This window comes from Panthera tigris, chromosome B3 (assembly GCF_018350195.1).
Source record: "Panthera tigris isolate Pti1 chromosome B3, P.tigris_Pti1_mat1.1, whole genome shotgun sequence".
In the NCBI taxonomy this organism is placed as follows: Eukaryota; Metazoa; Chordata; class Mammalia; order Carnivora; family Felidae; genus Panthera; species Panthera tigris.
Genome location: NC_056665.1, coordinates 4800739 through 4821494, shown reverse-complemented (window position 1 = coordinate 4821494; position 20756 = coordinate 4800739). Strand labels below are relative to the sequence as shown.

The window sequence follows — 20756 nt, the reverse complement described above, 5'->3', positions numbered from 1 at the left end:
AACTGTACTTTAACCTATTAATGGGCGTCCTCCAAGCCACCTGTCTCCTTCCTAGCCCGTTAGGGGATTTCTAGGAATGGGGGCTCTGCTCCCCCCAAAAGCCAAAGTGGGAGCTGCCCCCAGGCTGGTGTGCTGTGGGGTGGGGACACGCGCCAGGCAGCCGTGAGCCCCTCTCTTGGGGGCAGTGACCCAAGTGGCCTGGGACACATTTTTCCCCAAGCGCAGCCCCACGGGGCCTTCCTTCCTGCCTAACCATTCCCCTGGACTCTGCCGCATTTAACGAGCTCTCCGTTTCAGATACACCGGTGTGCCTGGTGGTGAGGCCACTTGCTAACTGGAGCAGGCCAACTAAGACAGCTGGTCCCTTTTAATAGAAAGGCCTCCGGGCCCCAGATGGTGGCCAATTAATACCCTGCAAACTGTTGTTGGTTTTGCCTCCTCTCCTTGCTCTTCTGGCCTAATGATTCCATTTGCTGTTTTCGCTTAGCTTATCAAGCAACCGGTTGTCTCACCCCAGCTCTGGAAGGTAAACGCACATTGCATTACATTTCTCTGACTGCCTTTTTCTCTCGGGTCTGGGCACTGAAGGGCCTCCGGGTGACTGCTTGTGCACTAATGGGGCTGCATGGGGTGAGGGGAGGGCCGGAGGGCGGGAAGGGGGGGGGAGGTGTGAGAGGGCACTCATGTGAGCGTGGGTCTCACAGGGGCCAGAGTTGACGCCTGCATGGACCGCTGAAAGGCTTCCTGGGACCCAGAAATAGGCAAGGCTTCCCCAGATGCCTGTTACTGTATGTCTGTGCCCCCGGGAGAGGCACCATGGGGCCAGGACAGAGAGCCACCAGCCATGTGACCCACTGACCCATCCTAGGTGTCTGCGGTGTTTGTAATCCGCTGTCTAGATTTGACACCTCATTGTCTATCTTCTGACGCAAGGCTAATGACTTCAGCGTTTCCCTCTCAGTCTCTTCTCTTTCTACCACCTCTTTCTCCAATTTCCCTCCCTTTGGGCTCTCTCCATCCCTGCGAGACTATGAACTCTTTGAGGTCCGGGAATACCACGTTAGCGTATGCCTGCCTTCGCCTGGTCTCGGAATCTGCTCCAGAGCCAGGCAGGACCTGAGCATCAGGCTCACAGTCGGGGTTCGCCCATCGAATGCCTGTTCTCTTGCCTCCCGAGCTGGGGACAGCTTTCTCCCACGGGCTGAACTGACTTCTATCATAAAAGTCGGAACATTTCCTGGATATCTCCCACCCCTTGGGCCCCATCCCAGACTCTGGTAGGTCTGGGGAGAGTTGCCTACGGTTTCGTTCCACAGAGAAAGGTTTCTGAGAAGGCAACTGGTCTCTGAGTAGCTAATCATGTCTACCGACATGATTAGCGCCTACCCTGTACGTTTCCTTTGATATAGGAGAACATCAAAGAGCCTTTGTTCTGGGTTGGTTGATGATCTGGAGGGGGAGGAGGGGAGGGGATCACAATCAACTCAGAGGGGAGCGGTGAGTGCTAACAGAGAAAGGATCTTGGAAGTTTCTTTAAAGCAAGGTAAAGAACCAAGTCTAAGGGCGCAGTTAGGGTCCTTTGCGCATTGTGATAAGCCCACGGTTCTGGTGTTCTTTAGAAACACGTGATTAGTTAGGCTGTGCTATCCTTATGAAGTCACAGAGTTGGAAGGACTTGGAGGTGTCAGGGTGGGACCAGACTGTTTCCAGATGTGTGGACTTCTGGCTTTCCAGGAGACTGGAAGCAGCCCTGCTCAGAGTCTCTCCAAGTGGTCTGGAGGATGGGGACAGAAAGCGGGTGGACCTTGACCACATATGCAGTGACTCTCCCTGCCCTAACGCACCCCAGCCCCACCCCGCAGAGGGTGTTCATCTAGTCATGCCTTTTGGCAGTTATGCATGAGTTTCCAATGCAAGCATTTTCTCTAATATAACTTAGAACCTAGTGGCCTTGGGAAGATGAGTGTACTTCCCCATTCAAGAGAAGTAATGAAATCAAATAACTACCTGCTACTGAATATCTAGCATGAACACCCAAAGAAAATTTCCTCGAAGCATAATTTCCTCCTTTTCTCTTTCCAGTAGCTTATTTCCTTAGACTTGCCCAAGTAGCTTCATCCTTAAGAGCCTAAGCTGAGCATTAGATCCAGGCTCATGCTTCTGAGTAGGATAGGATTCTGGTTTTGCAGGGAGGACGTAATTAGGGATGTTCTGAATTAGCTGCAGAAGCCTGGAAGCCCGATGCCTTTTGGCATGGCACTTTCCTCTGGAAGCGGTTGGTTGCGATTTGGTATTCCCCAGCCAGAAATATGCGGTCGGTTTGAGAACAGCAAAAAACGTGTTCAGATGTTGTGTCTCCTGAGTGTCAGGGAGTTGAAGGGCCCTCTGTATCGGAGTGGGGTAAAGGCAAAGGCAGAGCACGATAGGGGAGGTCCAGATGAGAGTATCACAGCGGGTGTTACGGAACCCCGACCGCACACCCAGTTCAAGCGTTCAGGTGCGTGAGAGCTTAGGGTCCCCTTTCTGGGCAGTGTTTGTGGGCGAGGGCTCCCGTCAGTTCCCCGGAGGCCCAGGTATCTGCATTCCCCTGGAGACACCACGGCTGGACCCCTGTTGGTCCAGAATCTTACCTGATCCCGGATGCTCTTCCTGGGATATCACCTTTCTCCTCAAACTCTAGTCCAGAATGCCACCCACAGAAATGATGAGTTGAACGTGGACGCCCTCCCCGCAAAAGTCCTCTTTGCCGTGTTCCCACGGACACTCCCCTGCCCCTGGCAGAGAGGTCGCGGGCAGACGCATTGCCCAGGTGGCCGCCCCTCCTCCGAGGCACAGAGAAAGGCAGCTTTGAATGTTTTGTCTGTCTCCAGTTCCCCCTGCTTCTCTTCACTTCTCCCCCTCCTGGTCCTCACTGCTGCTCACCACGGGGTGTGTGAGTGGGGAGGGGGCGGGGGAGGGGGGGCTGGGCACGGCTTGTGCACCACACAACCCGGCCGTGTGGTTACGCTTCACGCCTCGGGACGCGTTGTGTCTCTGCTGGCCCGTGAAAGGGTTTGGCATGGTGGTTTGCTTCCCGTGCCCAGGAAGGAGAGGACCGTACATGCTGAGCAGCGTCGATGAGTCTGTGCTGGACTCAGTGAGCCCGCAAATGCCCTTGAATTCTGGGAGGCGGATTGTCCCTATGGAACTACAAGTCCTGGCTTTTGCAGGAACGGATCTGTTGGTGGTTCGGCGGTCGTGCTGGTCGGTCTTGGAGCTGGCCGCCATGTATTCACCTGAGCACGTGGTGTCCGGGGATGGACCCCAAGAGTGGACCCTCTTTCCTGACACCCCTGTGAATTGGAGTCTACCTTTGGGTCTAGACCCCTGGAATTGGCTGGCTTCTTCTTCCTCTACTCCGGTCTTTGCTCATAAATTCAGGGCCTTTTCTTCTGAGCGCAGCCTTTAGGAGAGGCCCCTGAGCTGTGTGTCCTTGAGAGTCGACTGGCTTTTCCCTCTTTAGCATGAATGGAAGCTCTGCTGTGCTGGGGTCCCCGTCTCGGAGGCCGGACCTATCCATGTGTGTGCCTCCCCCGTGTGCGAGCTTTCCTGGAGATAGATGGTCGAGGGTGAAGCAAGGCCTTCCGATAAGGATGGGAAGGGGACGGCAGGGCTGGTGGTTTGGCATGCTCAGGATCCCGGCCCATGGTCAGAAGCCTGCCTATTGGAATGGGTCTGTATCGGGATTCTGTTCAGCCCCTTGGTACCACCCCTGCCCCCAGTGTGGCCAAGAGATCTGGCTCCCTTGAAGAAAGACTTGCTCAGGTACTGGGGCCGTGGCCACAGGATGGTGGATGGACGTGGTAAGATTTAAGCTGCTTTGGACAACACCGGTCCAGATTGGACACCGGCGGAGATGCTGGCGGGGGGAGAGCCGCTCTGAATCGTTCTTTGCCTTTCGTAGGAGCACCTTCTGCTCCATCATCGCGCAGCTAACAGAGGAGACCCAGCCGCTGTTCGAGACCACGCTCAAGTCCCGGGCCGTGTCCGAGGACAGCGACGTCAGGTTCACCTGCATCGTCACAGGTAACAAGGCCATCCGTACGAGCCACACCAGGGTCACAGCACACAGGAGGGTCCAAAGGGGCTGTGGGGACGGGCGTGGAGGGGGTTGGCTGTGTGCACAAAACTGTGCAAGTTGACATTTGTTTCTTAGCTTTCTCTCCAGCTTAGTCTCCTTGCGTCGGCTGGGGTCCCTTTCTCCTCCCATTCTAGAGCCACATCTACAGCCTGCTTCTCTTCAAAAGCCTACCTTCAGTGTAGTTCGTTACCCTTAGACATACGATTAATGAATCTTAGCTCCAAGGAAAGAAGCTGTCCAATTGAAAGAGTTTTTTTTTTTAATGTTTAAAAAATGTTTATTTTTATTAAAAAAAAATTTTTTTTTAACATTTATTTATTTTTGAGACAGAGAGAGACAGAGCATGAACGGGGGAGGGTCAGAGAGAGGGAGACACAGAATCCGAAACAGGATCCAGGCTCTGAGCTGTCCGCACAGAGCCCGACGTGGGACTCGAACTCATGGACCGTGAGATCATGACCTGATCTCGACCGAAGTCGGTTGCTTAACTGACTGAACCACCCAGGCGCCCCAAAAATATTTATTTTTAAGAGAAAGAGAGAGTGAGTGAGCGAGCCTGATGTGGGGCTCGAACTCAAGAACTGCAAGATCATGACCTGAGCCGAACTCGGATGCTTAACCAACTGAGCCACCAGGGTGCCCTGAGGTTATTTATTTATTTATTTATTTAGAGAGTGAGAGAAGGGGAGGGCAGAGAGAGAGAGAGAGAGAGAGAGAGAGAGAGAGAGAGAGAGAAAGAGAATCCCAAGCAGGCTCCGCGCTGCCAACACAGAGCCCAATGTGAGGCTCGACCCCACAAACTGTGAGATCATGACCTGAGCCAAAATCAAGAGAGGGACGCTCAACCGACTGAGCCACCCAGACGCCCCGAAAGAGGTTTTGGAGGCAATCTTCCCAAAGATCCCCATTTTAAGCTGAGTCGTCTGAGGCTTGTAAATCTCAAGCCTGAGAGACGGTGATGTATCATGATTCTGACTGCAGACCCTGGAGAGGGACCGGCTGGCTGGGATGCTGGCTCATCCCCTTTCCAGTTATGTGATACCGAAGAGGTTGCCTAACCTTGCGTGACCTCTCAGTGCCTCATCTGTGAGGCAGGGATGACCACAGCACGAACCTCCTAGGGTTATTGTGGGGCCGAATGCGTCAAGACCTGCGAGATCTTTGGAATGGCGCCTGGCTACAGTTAGTAACCATACAAGTGTTGGAAATTAAGCCTATTATTATTTGCGTTTCTCTGAGCTCCATGGTGGGACTTGGCAGAACAGGGAGTAGAGTGATACTCCTTGGAAGAGGAGGCTGGTGGGGTGATAGTACTGGAAAGCCGTCTCTGAGGAGTGCCTCTCCTCCAGACCTCCCAGCAGGGTCTCCTGTTGCACCACCTTGACCTGCTGGCGGGCCTGCAGGACTACCCCTCCCAGCTGTGCAGCCGTCTGCCAACGGGCCCAGGTCAAGGTTCTCTCTGAGAGCCCATTTTTTTTTTCCCAGTAAATCAAGGGCATTGGTGGTTTCCAACTGTGACGTGCCCTGATTCCGGGGCACCTGTCTGGCCCAGCCAGCAGCTAAACAGCTTCTCTGGGATCGGCTTCTCCTGGGCAGTTCCCACCCTTACCCAGAACCCTCCGAGCGCCAGGCTGAGAACACCGTCTGTTCCAGGGGACACAGAGGTGTGCATCTATTCCTTACCTTTGTACAGCGTAACACATTTTGCAACATTCATCTGTTTCCATTGTCATTGGATTCTGACAAAACCTGGTGAAGTAAGTGCTATTATTAGTCAAGTTTTACGGAGAAGGAAGCCAAAGTAGGTTAGGTGACGTGCGAGGAGGAGGTAACTACTGCTCTCTAAGGCATCTGACTGATGCCTGCTACGTGACCGTGATACTGACGGTGTTCTGAAAAACCCGACTCTTTCACAGATCTGTGCTCTCACATGCGCTGTTTTCCCCCTCCAGAAAGTCCTTAATCCTTCCTTTCAAAGGAAATTAATTTTTATTTGATCAAATTAATACAAGCACATAGTTTAAGTGTTCGCGTTATACTAAAAGGCACGTATCAAAATACAAAAGATCCGCCCCCCCCCCCCCCCCCCCCCCGCCCCAACTTGTCTTTCCAGAAGCAACCGTTTTCACCTTTCAGCTGTTTCTTCTGGTGTCTGCATTTCCACGATGCTGAATAGTATGTGACCACGGCTTACTTTGGGGACTTCGGAGTTTCCTGCTGTCTGGTCTTCCTGTTATGGTAGATAGCGAATTGGCTCTCTCTATCTTCATTTCTTCTGTTTCTCTTCACTTACTTCTCAACATGGTTGTATCATGATTTTTGTTTGAGTGAATATTTACTGTTTATCTTGTTTCTATGAGATATTATTCATACCAACGTTGTAGTATACTATGTTACTTTCTTTTGTCTTTACTCAAGTTAGTACTTTCTTTAATTTTTCACCGAATTGGTTTTTTGCTGTGTATTGCTGCTTTTTCTTATCCCATCCGATAGCCTCTTAAAACACTTTTCTGCCAAAAAAAAAAAACAAACCAAAAAACCAAAACACTTTTCTGCAAGGTCAGTGCCATCGGTACTCTTGTTAGCTGCTTTCCTTGGGGACACCCCTTTTGGAGATCACCGTTCTTCTGTCTGAACTGGCGGCCTTTTAGGTCCCATACCCAGCTGTTATCCCGGGGTTTCCCTTGGCCTTTCTCCTGGGTTTGAGTCAGGTTCCTGGATCCCATGTCGTCCTTTTTTCTGGGTTTACTCTCCGGCTTTACTGACCTACATCCTCCAGTAGTTTCATCAGGTGAAAAAGCCATTCTACCCCAGGTGGCACGACAGCGGGAGGCATGGTGATGGCAAGCCCTCCACCTGCCTCTCGTTTGAGCCATTCTGCTCCAGGGTGATACAGTTGTTCTGGGCGTCTGACGCAGTTGGCACCCTGGGATCTCCCTTTACCATCATCCTACACATTCCCTTTACCTCTCTCCTGTGATGGGTTTCCCGTTTTCTATATTCCATGTTTTTCTTTTTCTTGATTTGCATTCTTGTTTTGGTAGCTTCCTAGGCAGAGTATGTGGGAAGTAAATGTCGGACAACTTCTGTCTGAGGATGTTTTTTTTTTCCCCTCTTTATATTTTACTCTTTTTAAATAAAATTTTTTTCAACATTTATTTTTTGAGAGGCAGAGAGAGACAGAATGTGAATGGGGGAGGGGCAGAGAGAGGGGGAGACACAGAATCGGAAGCAGGCTCCAGGCTCTGAGCCATCAGCACCGAGCCTGATGTGAGGCTGGAACTCACAGACTATGAGATCATGACCTGAGCTGAAGTCGGACGCTTAGCTGACTGAGCCACCCTGGCGCCCCTCTTTCTATTTTACTCTTGATGGGGAGTTTGGCTGGGTCTAGATTCTTTTTTTTTTTTTTTTTTTTGTATGGTCTAAACACTCAATTTATTTTTATTATTATTTTTTTTAAATATATGAAATTTATTGTCAAATCGGTTTCCATACAACACCCAGTGCTCATCCCAACGGGTGCCCTCCTCAATGCCCATCACCCACCCTCCCCTCCCTCCCACCCCCCATCATGGGTCCTGAGAAACTTAACAGGCTGGGTCTAGATTCTAAGTTGAAAATAATTGTCCTTCAGAATTTTGAAGACATTGCTGCATTGCCTTCTTGCTCCCAGTGTTAGCATTCAGAGCAGGAAGACGGTTCTTATTCCTCACTCTTTGCAGGAAACTTATTTTTCCTCTCTGGAGGCTTGTAAGAATGTTCTGGTATTTCATAATGATGTATCTTGATATGGGTGTCTTTTCATCCTGGAGCATGCTTGGACACTTTCAATCTGGTAACCAATGGCCTCTAGTTCTGGGAAATTTGAGATTACTGTGATGTTGGTTTCTTCCTCCTGTTTTCTCTGTTCTGTCTTTCTGGAACTCTTGTTATGTGAATATCTGCTTCCCTAGACTCATTCTTTTATTTTCTTATTCTTTCTTCCCCCTTTTATTGATTTGTCTTTTTTGCTCCACTTTCCAGATTGCCTCAGTGTTATCTTTCAACTCTTCCACTGTTTTTTTTTTAATGTTTATAATTGTTTAATGTTTACTTATTTGAATTTATTTTTGAGTGAGAGAGAAAGAGAGAGAGAGAGAGAGAGAGAGAGAGAGAATGCAAACAGGGAAGGGGCAGAGAGAGAGAGAGAGAGAGAGAGAGACAGAGTCTGAAGCAGGTTCTAGTCTCTGAGCTGTCACCACAGAGCCCAACGTGGGGCTCGAACCCAAGAACCACCAGATCATGACCCGAGCCAAAGTTGACGGTCAACTGACTGAGCCACCCAGGCACCCCTTTCACTGGGTTTTTAATTTCTAAGAGCTCCTTAAAAATTTTCTTACTGTAGTATCCTATTTTCTTTATGAATGTAATGTCTTCTTTTAGATCTCTGAGACTAGTAATGATGGCTTTCTAAAATTTCCTTCTCCCTGCATAGCTTGGGTTTCTTCCAATTTGCTTTTTTTTTTAGTTTAACTTAATGGTTTTGGTCCTTCATCTTCTATGTATAGGCTTTCCTAGATACCTAGGGGTCTTTGGCTGTCAGGTAGTGGTTAAGAGTGGAGACTAAAAAGCTGGTAGTTCTGAGCAAGTGGGAGGGGCCTGAAAACCTGGGGCTTCCTTGTAGGTTGGGATCTGGCAGCATTGGAACTGACAAAGTAAGTTTCTTTAATTCCTTCTTCGTGGACTGGCTAGAGTCCCTAGTGAATGCTCTTCCCGTATCTTGCCCGGAGGGTAAAGATGTTCCGGGAACTGTGCAGATTCAGATTAGAGGGTTGGGTGGGCTCTCACCAGAGAGCATTTATTTTATGCACAGTCATCACATTTTTCTGTTTTCCCTGGAGTTGTCATGCCCTCAGCAGTGCTGGCTTACCCTCAGGCTAAAGTTTTACCTTTCCAGATAATCAACCTCACCTTTGGCCATGCGTAGGGGGGAGGAGCCGTTACCTGGGTGGTATGGACGGGGTGAGGGGATCCAGAGATCCGATCGCTTTTCAAGCAACTTATAATCTCTCCTCCTTCCCCTTCCCCGCAAGTGGTTGCGAGCACTTATGCTCCCGTGTTCAAAGGGTAGCTCTCCGTTCCCCCGCTGCTGCCTAAGAGGCCAGCTGTCCCGGGTCTGCGGAGTCAGTTTCTGCTTGTCCATCTGCTTTCCAACCTTCAAACTATTGTTCCTCCTTCTGCTCGCCTCACCTGTTCTCCCCTTCCCTGTGGTCTCACATCTTTTAATACAAAATCTCTTTAGAGTACTTGTAGTGGGTTTTGTAGACAGAGTTTTCACTCTGTCTTTTTACCTAGAAGCCTACTCCTTTGCCTGGAAAATTCCTTCTCATCTTTCCAAGTCCAGCCCAAAAGGCTTATCCTCTAGGACGTCATCTCCAGCACTTCCACAGAGAGCTCTGGCGATATCTGTTTTCCTGCTCGCACATCTCTCCCTCCAAGAAGCCTGTGAGATCTGAGAGGGTAGAGCACAAAGCTAGCACACCGGGTCTCTCTGGAGCAAGCCCGGATGCTGCTGCAGGGGCCTTGGGCCACCGGAGAGGGGCTGGCACCAGGGACGGCTCTCCCTCCTCTCCCTCTTCCATTCTGCCCTTCGGAGCCATGGACTCTGAGAGCAAAGTGGAGAAGCCAGACAGGATCCTGACTTACAGACTCCTGGGGCATTTTATTAAGTGCCTCCGATGTCATCACGAGGCTTTGCCCTGTTTTAAGCCCCACCCAAAGGAGCAAACTTTTATCCCCTCAGTTGAGACAACATCCATGTCTCATGAGACCACCAGATGACCGTGGTCTCCTTTCTGCTTGGGAGCACCTGTCATGCTCGGGTCTACAGTACTCCCACTTGGGGCTGTGGGATTTCCAGGGCTCTAGCTGTGTCTAACATCCATACCTCAGTCCTCTATTGTAACTAACTTCCTCCTCCCCGCTGTTGCCCCTTCCCCCACCCCAAGCAATCTCGGGTCACCTGAGTTTTATGTAGCAGATTAGGGAAGGGGTCTCTGCGATCACCGTAGTAAGTAAGCCATTTCCAGTGAGCAAGGAGAAAATGTGGACTGTATGGGGAAGAAAGGGGAGGGCAAAGGGGGATGCAGAAAGATCAGAGAACAAAGGAGACAGGGGCTGGGTCTCCCAACCTGGAGAGGTGGATGGTGGATAGACCTATGGCTGAGGCTGGCCTCCCTGTGGGACTCGTGTGGTGCTCCCGGCTGGTGTGTGTGGGGAAGGAGTGACCACACGTGCCTGTCTGCCTCCCACCCTGCTGCTGGCATCCCCTGAGCTAGGTGGTGATGAGTCAGCCCCACCAGGGCCCTGCCAGGGACAGGTGATACTTTCCGGTGGGTCCAAACCTAACAGCACGTGAGGGAGAGGGGTCTGTGCCGGTTGTCCTGCTCGTGGAGCTCTGAGGGAAGCCCTCGGGGTCCTGGAGAAGGGATGGACAGCCCTGAGGCTCTTCCCCCTCAGAGTGGGCGTATGGGGGGTTAGCTCGCCTTGACTCGGCCTTCTGGCTGCTGTCTCCCCCAGGGCCCCTCTGGCCAGAATGCTGGTGTCCTTGAGGTTGTCCATCATTGTCTGAGCTGTCAGCACAGAGCCCCACACGGGGCTCGAACTCACTGACTGTGAGATCTTGACCTGAGCCGAAGTCAGGTGCTTAACCAACTGAGCCACCCAGGTGCCCTAAATGTTTATTTATTTTTAAGAGAGACAGAGAGAGAGAGAGAGAGAGAGAGAGAGAGAGAGAGAGAGAGAGGGGGAGGGGCAGAGAGAAGGAGACACAGAATTTGAAGCAGGCTCCAAGCTCTGAGCTGTCAGCACAAAGCCTGGCACAGGCCTCGAACTCAGAAACCATAAGATCATGCCCTGAGCTGAAGTCGGATGCTTAACCAACTGAGCAATCCAGGTGCCCCGACTCTGGATTTTATGTTGGTGTGTGTGTGTGTGTGTGTGTGCACGCACAGACGTTGGGGCAGGAGGAGGAAGAGGACTGAGCCTTTAGACAGAACCACGTTCCTGAAAAAGGCCCTTTCGTAGAGAAATGAGTCCAGTGTAATGACTCCTGGGGATAAACACTTACATATTGGTCCCGCAGTCCTCACTGGAAAGGGCGCTGGTAGAAGGAAATGGAAAAGCCACGTGCCTTGTCATGTGCCAACTTTGTGACCCTGGCTAAGTTCCTTTGCTTCCCAGAGCCTCACCTTCCTCTTGTGGAAAACAGGGGTTGAAACGCCTGACCTGCCTGTTTTGTAGAAAAGAGGGATTTGAATTTGGGTCTTCTGCGTATCAGCTGGATGGTTTGGGGCAGAGGCCTTAATTTCACGGGCCTGGATTTCCTCATCTTTTACACCTGGGATTAATAACAGTACGTTCCTGTAGGATCTGTGTAGGATCCGACGAGATGACGCACGAAGAACGTTCAGCTCAGTAGCTGGCACAGAGAAAGTCCTCAATAAATGTTTGGCAGTTGTTTTCACAGGAGGGCCAAACGAAACTACATTTGAAAGCTCTTTGAAAACTCTACATTGACATCTGTCGTTATTTCTCTCTTCAATCTGAGCTTCTCAAACTGGGGATGGTGGGGACAAGGTTGCAAGTCCCCGGGCTGGTGTTCCAGACTCGGGCCTGCCGGCTGTGAGGCAGAGGTCCTGGCCTGCAGCACCACGGCGGGGTGAGAGGGGGTGTCCCTGGCTACAGCTTGTATCCGTGTGCGCATGCCTGCCTGTGGGCACACGCGTGGGCCGCTCGGAAGGAAGGACCTTTCCTGCCTTTGTGTGTTTTGGAAGACAGTTCGTATCATCCAGGGGACAAGGAGATGTTTTCTGTCCAAACCCTTTGTTGCCAGGGAGCCCTAAGCTGTCAGGTTGTCCCCCGTGTTTCGAAGAGGCACCCCGAGGATGGCACGGGGGCTGAGGCCTCCGCCTTTGGGCTGTGAGGCCCATTCAGTAACTCCCTCCTTGCCCCAGCTTGACTGGACTCAGGTGCCCTGGACTCTGAGGCCCTACTGGGCAGATCATGGGGCAGGGAGGCTCTGAGCCGGGCTCTCGGAGGGATGAGATCATCACACAGGATGGTGAGGACACCTGTGCTGGCCCCGGCCACACGCGGTGATGTAACCAGGGACTTTAGCTCACAGTGGAAACATGGGGTTCACTTTACAGTCAGGGTTGCCCAGAGTTTGTTCCTGGCCGCCTCAGCTGCCGCCTCGCCTCCCTTGCTCCCTGTTCCTGTACGTTCCCCGGCGTGTCCTCTGCTTTCCACCCCCACACCGTACTGTTACGGTTCCTACGTCAGGCACACCCTCCCCATCTGTCCCTTGCTTGTTTGTTTGCTCGTGTCCTTACTCACTCCTTTACTCACTCATCCAGCAGGGTTTTATTAAGTAACTACTACGTGCCAGGCACGATCTTAGGTGGCGGTGATATAGCAGTAAAGAGGATAGGATTCCTGCCCTCATGGGACATGGGTCTAGGAGAAGAGACAGACGAGGAAAGAGGAAAAGCACTCCATAAGAGTGAGGAAAAGTTTTCAGGAAATGGAGCGGGGGGGGGGGGGCGGCAATGCTGACAGATTCGGTAGATGAGGCACGAGAATTGCCAGTTGGGGGCGGCTGGGGGGCTCAGTCGGTTCAGCGTCCCGACTTCGGCTCAGGTCGCCATCTCACGGTTCATGAGTTCAAGCCCCGCTTTGGGCTCTGTGCCGACAGCTCAGAGCCTGGACCCTGCTTCAGATTCTGTGTCTCCCTCTCTGCCCCTCCCCTGCTCTGTCTCTCTCTCTCAAAAATAAATAAACATTAAAAAAAAAAAAAAAAAGGAATTGCCCGTAGATTTGGCCAATGTGTGAGTCGTGAGCGACCTCGACAGGAACAGTTCTGCTTCTGCCTGGGAGCACAGAAGCCCAACTGGATGGGGAGGGAGAGGAGACAGAGTGCGGATGGCACTTCCGAAGCACTTTTCTGTGAAATCCATACAGCAGGCTTGCGTGCCTCCGGGAGTCGTGTAGTAGAGGGGAATGGTTCGATGACACGGGAGGGGGCAGGAGCGACTGTTGGAGAGATGTCCTTGACGAGGCAGGAGGAGATGGGATCCAGTGGGGTCGGCTGGAGGTAGGAGTGTGGGCAGTTTACCCAGAGACGGCAGGGCAGAAAGAGCAGGTGAGCCCCGTGTGATCTTTTCTACTGTTCGGTGGGTTCCCGGAGAGCAGAGACCCTGGTGGTGACGTTCTATATCTTTATAATCCTCTCTTGGCAGTCAGCACACACAGAATACATATGTTGGAGGGCGTGTGTGTTAGGGGTCTCTGAGTTCTCATAAATAGTGGAAATCACTTGGCGTCAGCTTAAGAAATGAAGCAGGCGGGGCGCCTGGTGGCTCAGTTTTTTAAGCGTCTGACTCTGGCTCAGGTCATGATCTCTCGGTTCGTGGGTTCAAGCCCCGTCTCAGGCTCTGTGCTGACAGCTTGGAGCCTGGAGTCTGTTTCAGATTCTATGTCTCCCTCTCTCTCTCTCTGCCCCTTCCCCACTCACACTCTGTCTCTTTAAACAAAATTAAAAAAAAAAAAAACGAAGCCAAGTTCACGGGAAGGCTAGACGGGCTTTTTGTGGGACTGAGGAGTGCAGCTGTGTCCACGTGAGGCGTGGACTCAATATTTGGAAGGGTGTTGAGACTGTCTGTCTGTCTCTGATCTCTTATTCTGTTCTGAATACGAGCTTCATCTTTCCATCTTGCTCTAGGCTGGTCCGTGAGGACAACGGGGCTGCCCCCTCCTTTGAGGTTACAGTTCCAGACCCAAGGGTAGAGTGTCTCGAGGTCTTGATTCCTAAAACCTGGGTCAAATAACTGGATTGGATTAGCTGATTGGTGTCCATCACCGGACCCCTCAGCCACGTGGGGTTGGAGGCAGGGACCGTGACTCTGACAGTTGGAAGCTCTCCCAGAAGTCCCCCTGCCGGGAGAGGGGCTGGGGAGACACCTTGGTCGGCCTCACGGCAGTGGGAGCGGGTAGGGAGTTAGGGATGGATGGATGATGAGTGGATGGATGGGTGGATGGGTGTGTTTTAGCCGTGTCATCAAATAATACCAGCAGCTCAGCAACCTGGGCAGGAAGTAGGAGGGCTCTTGGTGTTGGGGTACTGGCGGGGGCATCTCTGAGGATAGAGCTGTGACCGCGGTTGAGGATGTGGAACAGGACGCTGAAGGAAGGAGGCTTATTTCTACCAGCCAAGGCTTTCTGGAAACTTCTTGCTTCCCTTCTTACCAGGAAGCGAGGAAGTTTCTCCTCCCTCTTTGCCTTCCAGCTGCTGAAGGGGGCACAGTTTTCAGCCCTGACGTGGCCTGGCTTCTGCAAATGAGTTGAGCCAAATGATAGCCCTTCTCTTCCGGCGGGTGGGGCAGGCGGGCCAGCCCAGGTGCTTCCGGTGGTCCGGGGAAGCCGGGGCATTCTGTGCTCCCCTTCCGCTGCTTTGGAACTGGTCTTCCCGCAACCCGGTCTCCTGCCCCCTTCGTAGGATACCCAGAGCCGGAGGTGACCTGGTACAAGGATGACGTCCAGCTAGATCGCTACTGTGGCTTGCCGAAATACGAGATCATGCATCAGGGCAACCGTCACACGCTGCAGCTCTACAGGTGAGGGGAAAGCGGCCTGTCTGGTCGCCTGAGGGTCCCGTGGCCCCGTCAGAAGAGGGCCCACCTGGACGCAGATGCCCAGGCAGGATCCAAGGGTGGAGGAGGGTGGGGGTGGTTTCTGCTTCGGAGTTGAACCTGCTGCTGGCGAGGCGTGTCTGCCCACCGGTGCCTGGGATCCCCTCTGGCCGGGGTGGGAGCGTTTCTGACAGCCCGAGAGTGGAGCACAACCAGAGGAGGTCCTGCCCCGTAGAAACATTTTGCATGAGGTCAGCTGCCAAAAAAAGGCTCCTGTGTCATCCTTACTTCACAAGGGGGCTATGCGGGTCACCTGCTTGTGAAGGGAGCTCTCCTAGGCCCCAAGTCTAATCCCCTCCCGGAACAGCATGACCTGGGCCAGCTCCCTCCCTGGTGCCGGCCTCGGTTTCCCTATCTGTCCATTGGATGACACGGTGATGTCTGGGGGGGGGGGGGTGGCGCTCAGGGCGGGACCCGTGGGGGGCGGGGCAGCGTGCTCAGCTCCGGGAGGCGCTGGCTGTGGGGCGTGGGGCCTCTCGCCTGGCAGGAGGGCCGGGTCGGCATCTCCTGCTCCTACGTCTAGGTGTCAGGAGGAAGATGCGGCCATCTACCAGGCGTCTGCCCGGAACACCAAGGGCATCGTGTCCTGCTCGGGGGTCCTGGAGGTTGGCACCATGACCGAGTACAAGATCCACCAGCGCTGGTTCGCCAAGCTGAAGCGCAAGGCTGCGGCAAAGTTGCGGGAGATCGAGCAGAGCTGGAAGCCCAGGAAGGAGGTGGCGGGAGATGCCGACACCCTGCGGAAGCTCAGCCCCGACCGCTTCCAGCGGAAGCGGCGGCTGAGCGGGGCTGAGGTGCCTGCGCCCCTGGGCCCGACCGAGGAGGCTGAGGACGGGACCCCGGCGGCGTGGCAGGTGGAAGAGACCGAGCCTGGTGGGCACCCCGGTTTGGGGCTGATCAACAGCTTTGTGCCCGGAGAGGTGACCACCAACGGGGAGGCTGTCCCGGAGAACGGGGAGGATGGGGAGCACGGCCTGTTGACGTACATCTACGAGGCCATGGAGCTGGCGCCTCAGAGAGCCCCCCAGAAGGAGTCTGGGGCCAAGAAGAAAAAGAAAGACGAGGAACCTAAGCAAGGTCTGCGGAAGCCAGAGTTAGAGAAGGCAGCTCGAAGCCGCCGTTCTTCTGAAAACCGTGCCCCGAGTTCAGACAAGCCTGAGCCCCCGGGGACACAGGGGCCCGTGAACGTGGAGCAGGTTCAGACCCGGCCCGGAGGCAGGGCTGCACGGGGGCCTGCGTCCTCGGGAGTGGATGGCCCCAGGAAGCCAGACGCGGCTGTGGGCACTCCGGACCGGGCCCAGAAGGCCCCCGCCCCAGGCGCAGACCAGGAAGGGTATTTCCCCCTGAAGGACTTGTACCTGGAGAGTACCCGGGGGGGCAGGCCTCCGGGGAAGGAGGGGCCCCAGGCCCCAAGTGGCCGGGCGCCCGGAGAGACGTCCTCGGGGAAGGTACCCAGCGAGGCCGGGGGTGAAAGGGGGCCTGCTGCCCCTGGCCAGCCGACTAGGCCTTTCAACAGGAGGAGATTTGCTCCGCCAAAGCCCAAAGAGGAGCCTGCCACCGACAGCATGCCCGATTCTTCGCTGGGCCAGGCTCCAGAACCCTTAGGCAAGGCCTCACCTCAGGCCTCTGCCCAAGTGCCCACACCCCTGCCCGGCGGAGACACGGCACCCGGGACAGCCCCCTGCAGGGGCGAGGAGGCCACAGGACTCCAGGAGAGGTAAGTGTGGGTGTTGGGTGCCTAGAGGCTGCTCTGGGAAGCTGACCTCATGGAAACTCCTGCTCCAGCAGCTCGGCGGCCAGCGAGCAGTGGGCTATTTATAGAAGGGGGTGAGGTGGTGATGGAGTGCCCGCCAGGAGCAGGGGACCACAGGCCTGGCCCTCACTCCAGCCAATCTCCAGATGCCAGCCCTGAGGGCAGCACAGCTTGACTCTGACGCTCTCCTCTGACAGCATGGGGGCTCACGGCCAAGGGACCGTGTCCCAGAGGGAGGGAGAGGAAAATGATGTTCTTTGGTGGGGAAAGAGCCTGTGGAGAGTTTTCTGTGGGCTATACTGAGGCAGCAGCGTTTCGTGGGGAGACTGAGGAACAGGAGCGCACTGTAGTGTGCAGGGGGTCTCGCCCTGGATGCTTAGCAGAAGATTTTTAAAAATATCAACTGTTGGTGGGTTCGAGCCCTGCATAGGTGCCGGCAGCTCGGAGCCTGCTTGGGATTCTCTCTCTGTGTCTCTGTCTCTGTCTCTCTCCCCCTCCCCCTCCCCCTCTCTCCCTCAGCTCCTCCCCCACTTGCACTGTATCTGTCTCTCTCAAAAATAAATAAATAAACTTAAAAAAAAAACATTAAAAAAATATATATCAGAGGCGCCTGGGTGGCTCAGTCGGTTAAGTGTCCGACTTCGGCTCAGGTCACGATCTCACAGTTGGTGAGTTCAAGCCCCGCACTGGGCTCTGTGCTGACAGAGCAGAGCCTGCTTGGGATTCTCTTTCTCCCTCTCTCTGCCCCTCCCCCTGCTTGCTGTCTCTCAAAATAAGTAAATAAAAAACATATAGCAACTGTCCAGGAAATTCTGGCTTAAGCTGACTATATGCTTAATATTTTGTGATTTGGGCACGTTGTAAAATCAGAATAAAAATACTACCTGCTGGGGCTCCTGGGTGGCTCAGTCGGTTAAGCATCCGACTTCGGCTCAGGTCACGATCTCACGGTCCGTGAGTTCGAGCCCCGCGTCGGGCTCCGGTTCTGTGTCTCCCTCTCTCTCTGCCCCTCCCCCGTTCATGCTCTGTCTCTCTCTGTCCCAAAAATAAATAAACGTTAAAAAAAAAAAAATACTACCTGCTTCATAAGGCTACTGAGAGTCTGTGCTCAGCACAGGGCCGGATGCATATTAAGAACTAAATAAATGGCAGGAGATAAAAGATAACTACCATGAGGGATATAGATGCTAACTGTTCCATGTGGGAACAGGAGTGCCATCATTTTCAGGGGTCGGGTAGCCAGCAGAGGGAAGGTGATGTTTTGTGTGGAGGTAGGGATGGGGGTATCCACTCTTCAAAGAGAGAGGCAGGGGGGTGACAGCATTAAGGAGTTTGGGGACCGGGGAGGGACAGGGCTGAGAGGCGCTACAGAAGAAGCTCTCCCATTTGGTCCGTGCTAATCTTGTTTCAGGGAGCAGAGGGCAGTTGCTATTTCACAGGAGTTTCGGCAGGCGGTTTTACAGTGAACAGTATTCCTTCTGAGTGGCAGAAAGGAAGGGCGTTTCAAAAGCCAGGGCAGACGACAGAAGGGACAAGCCACCTGCCCCCAGACCTCATGGAGGGCACAGGGAAGGGGTGCTTCACGGACAACGGGGTTGGGGGGGCTGCCTTTCCCATGGAGAGAACTTCCATCGGGAAAGGAGGGAGAGACAGGTTGTTTTTTTTTTTTAAGTTATTTATTTATTTTGAGAGAGAGAGAGTGCATGGGAGGGGCAGAGAGAGAGGGAGAGAGAGAATCTCAAGCAGGCTCTATGCTGTCAGCACAGAGCCTGACTCGTGCTCGAACTCATGAAGCATGAGATCATGACCTGAGCTGAAATCGAGAGTCAGATGCCCAATAGACTGAATCACCCAGGCACCCCAGGGAGAGATCAGTTTTAAGGGTGATCAGGGGAACTGGTTTTCTTTCAGTGGTGCTGAGTGAGTCCGTGGGGACAGTAGTTCAGAGGGTTTGGGGTGGAGTGAACCTCAAACCAGACTCAGTCTGTTCATGACTCATCCCTCATGCTTGGTCTCTGGAGATGTTGGCAGCCGGTGTGGTGACTTTCTAGTGGCCCAGCCAGGGCTACTCTGTGTGCCTGACAGTCCTCAGGCTGGACAGGAGGGCCTTGCTGCAGGGATGGCCCTCAGGGGCCCCGAGGGAGCTCATTTGGGAAGTGACCAGGCCCGCAGCCAAGTCTGAGTGAAGGTGGCCTCCCCGCCCACAGGGGTGGGGACGCCACAGCCGGGCTGCACCTCCTGGCAGGGCCCTCCTTGCCTCTCAGGAGGGACAGGTGCACCAGTCCCACTGTTCCCACAAAATGCTTGTGTGCCTTTCATTCTTCTGTGCTTTAAAAATTTGTGAAATAGATCACACATGTGAGAAACACATTTAACATCTATGTGCATGTTGAACCTGCTGCTTTTTAGTGGCCGAATTTGATTGTTTTTTCATATTCTTTTTGTTTGTTTTTATGTGTGTTTATTTTTGAGAGAGAGAGAGAGAGCATGAGCTGGGGAGGGGCAGAGAGAGAGAGAGAGAGAGGGAGACACAGAATCCCAAGCAGGCTCCAGGCTCCGAGCTGTCTGCACAGAACCCCATGCGGGGCTCAAATCCATGAACCTCAAGATGGTGACCTGAGCCAAAGTCGGTTGCTTAACCGACTGAGCCACCCAGGCGCCCCATGTTTTTTCATATTCTTATTCTCCCAAGTCTTAAAAAAAAAAACCCTTATTTTTCTGATTATGAAAGAAACCCATGGTCATGGTGAAAAATATGGGGAGGGGGGAACCCTACAAGTTTGATGGAGAAAGTAACAATTCACCTATAGTTCCAGCACCCAGAAGCCTCTTGGTGTATGTACCAACCTTTCTGTATATGTAGGTTTATTGTTTTTAAAATGTAATGTGTGCTGTTCTTCTGAGTCAGTTTTATAACCTGGTTTCTTCACTTCTCAGTATTTCATGAGCATCTTCTCATGGTTTCTAAAAATTATCCAGAAAACTTTAATGGTTGCAATAATGTGCCACAATATGGATATTTTAACCATTTCTTTCATAGGTTATGCATTCCTTCCCTGTTCTAAGGTTCATTAAGTATTCGTCGACATTTCAAGTAATTTTTTGTTTTTTGAATGTCTTCATTTGACTTTTAAATTAACCCGGAATTGATTTGAGTATATAACATAGCATCAGTTTCCAGCTCGATTTTTAGTTAGCCAGTAGGTAATTCCCCCAGTATCATTTGTGGAATATTTAATTCTTAGCTATTAGTTTGTGATTCTTTCTTTACATACTAATTTTTATACACATTAAGGCCGATTTTAGTTCCTGTATATATACTCATCCTAATCTGTTAATGTGTTTGTTGATTCTTACAACAGAATGGCCTTGTTTGAATGATCGTAGCTTTAATTTCTGGCAAAGCAACCCTCTTAGACTTCTTTTAAAATTTTCTTAGCTATTCTCTCTTGTTCATTCCTCTAGGAAAACTATAGAATCACTATTTGAAATTCTTTAAATTCCCACATACCAGTTTTTTGGTACCTCTATATTTACCTTTTTTTTTTTTTTAAATCACATTTTAAAAAGTGGTAAGCTGTTTTTAACAAGATCAAAAGCCTGTTAAATCTTGGAAAACGGAAGTGCAATTTGCACTTGGAACGATCTTTTAGTAAAACTTGCTAGATATATATTTTAATCAGCATTATTGGGATGTCATATATATACTATAACATTCACCTAGTTCAACTGTGCAATTTAATACACACAACTTACAGTTATGCAGGCATTACCACAATCCCATTTTCGAACATTTCCATCAGCCCAAAAAGATCCCTGTTCCTTTTTGCAGCTTACCCGTGTCCCTACCCCCAGACCCAGGCAACCACTAACGTGCTTTCTGTCTCTATATCATTGGTATTCTGATTGGGATTATAGTAAGTATAAGAATTAATTTGGAAAAATCCATATCTTAATATTTAGCTTTCTCACCTGACGGCATGGTATTCCTTTCCACTATTCAAGCCTCTTTCATACCTCTTTTTAAGTTCTGATGCTTCCTTCATACGGGCTCAGCATGTCTCTTGTTAGGGTTAGTGCTTGAAGGATCTTGACTCAGGGCTCTGATGCCACTGCTCCCCTTCTTTGTCTTGATTTCCTTTCCTGGAGATAG

The 20756-nt window shown here is 52.0% G+C and overlaps 1 protein-coding gene across 1 annotated transcript in view; it reads left to right on the top strand.

Annotated features, from left to right (window-relative positions):
• Positions 1-20756, top strand: part of ALPK3 (alpha kinase 3) — a 51698-nt gene that overhangs the window by 4714 nt on the left and 26228 nt on the right. Inside the window, 5 exon segments of the mRNA XM_042987986.1 lie at positions 488-526; positions 3944-4065; positions 14658-14775; positions 15374-16491; positions 16494-16567. Coding sequence (XP_042843920.1) covers positions 488-526; positions 3944-4065; positions 14658-14775; positions 15374-16491; positions 16494-16567 — 1471 coding nt within the window.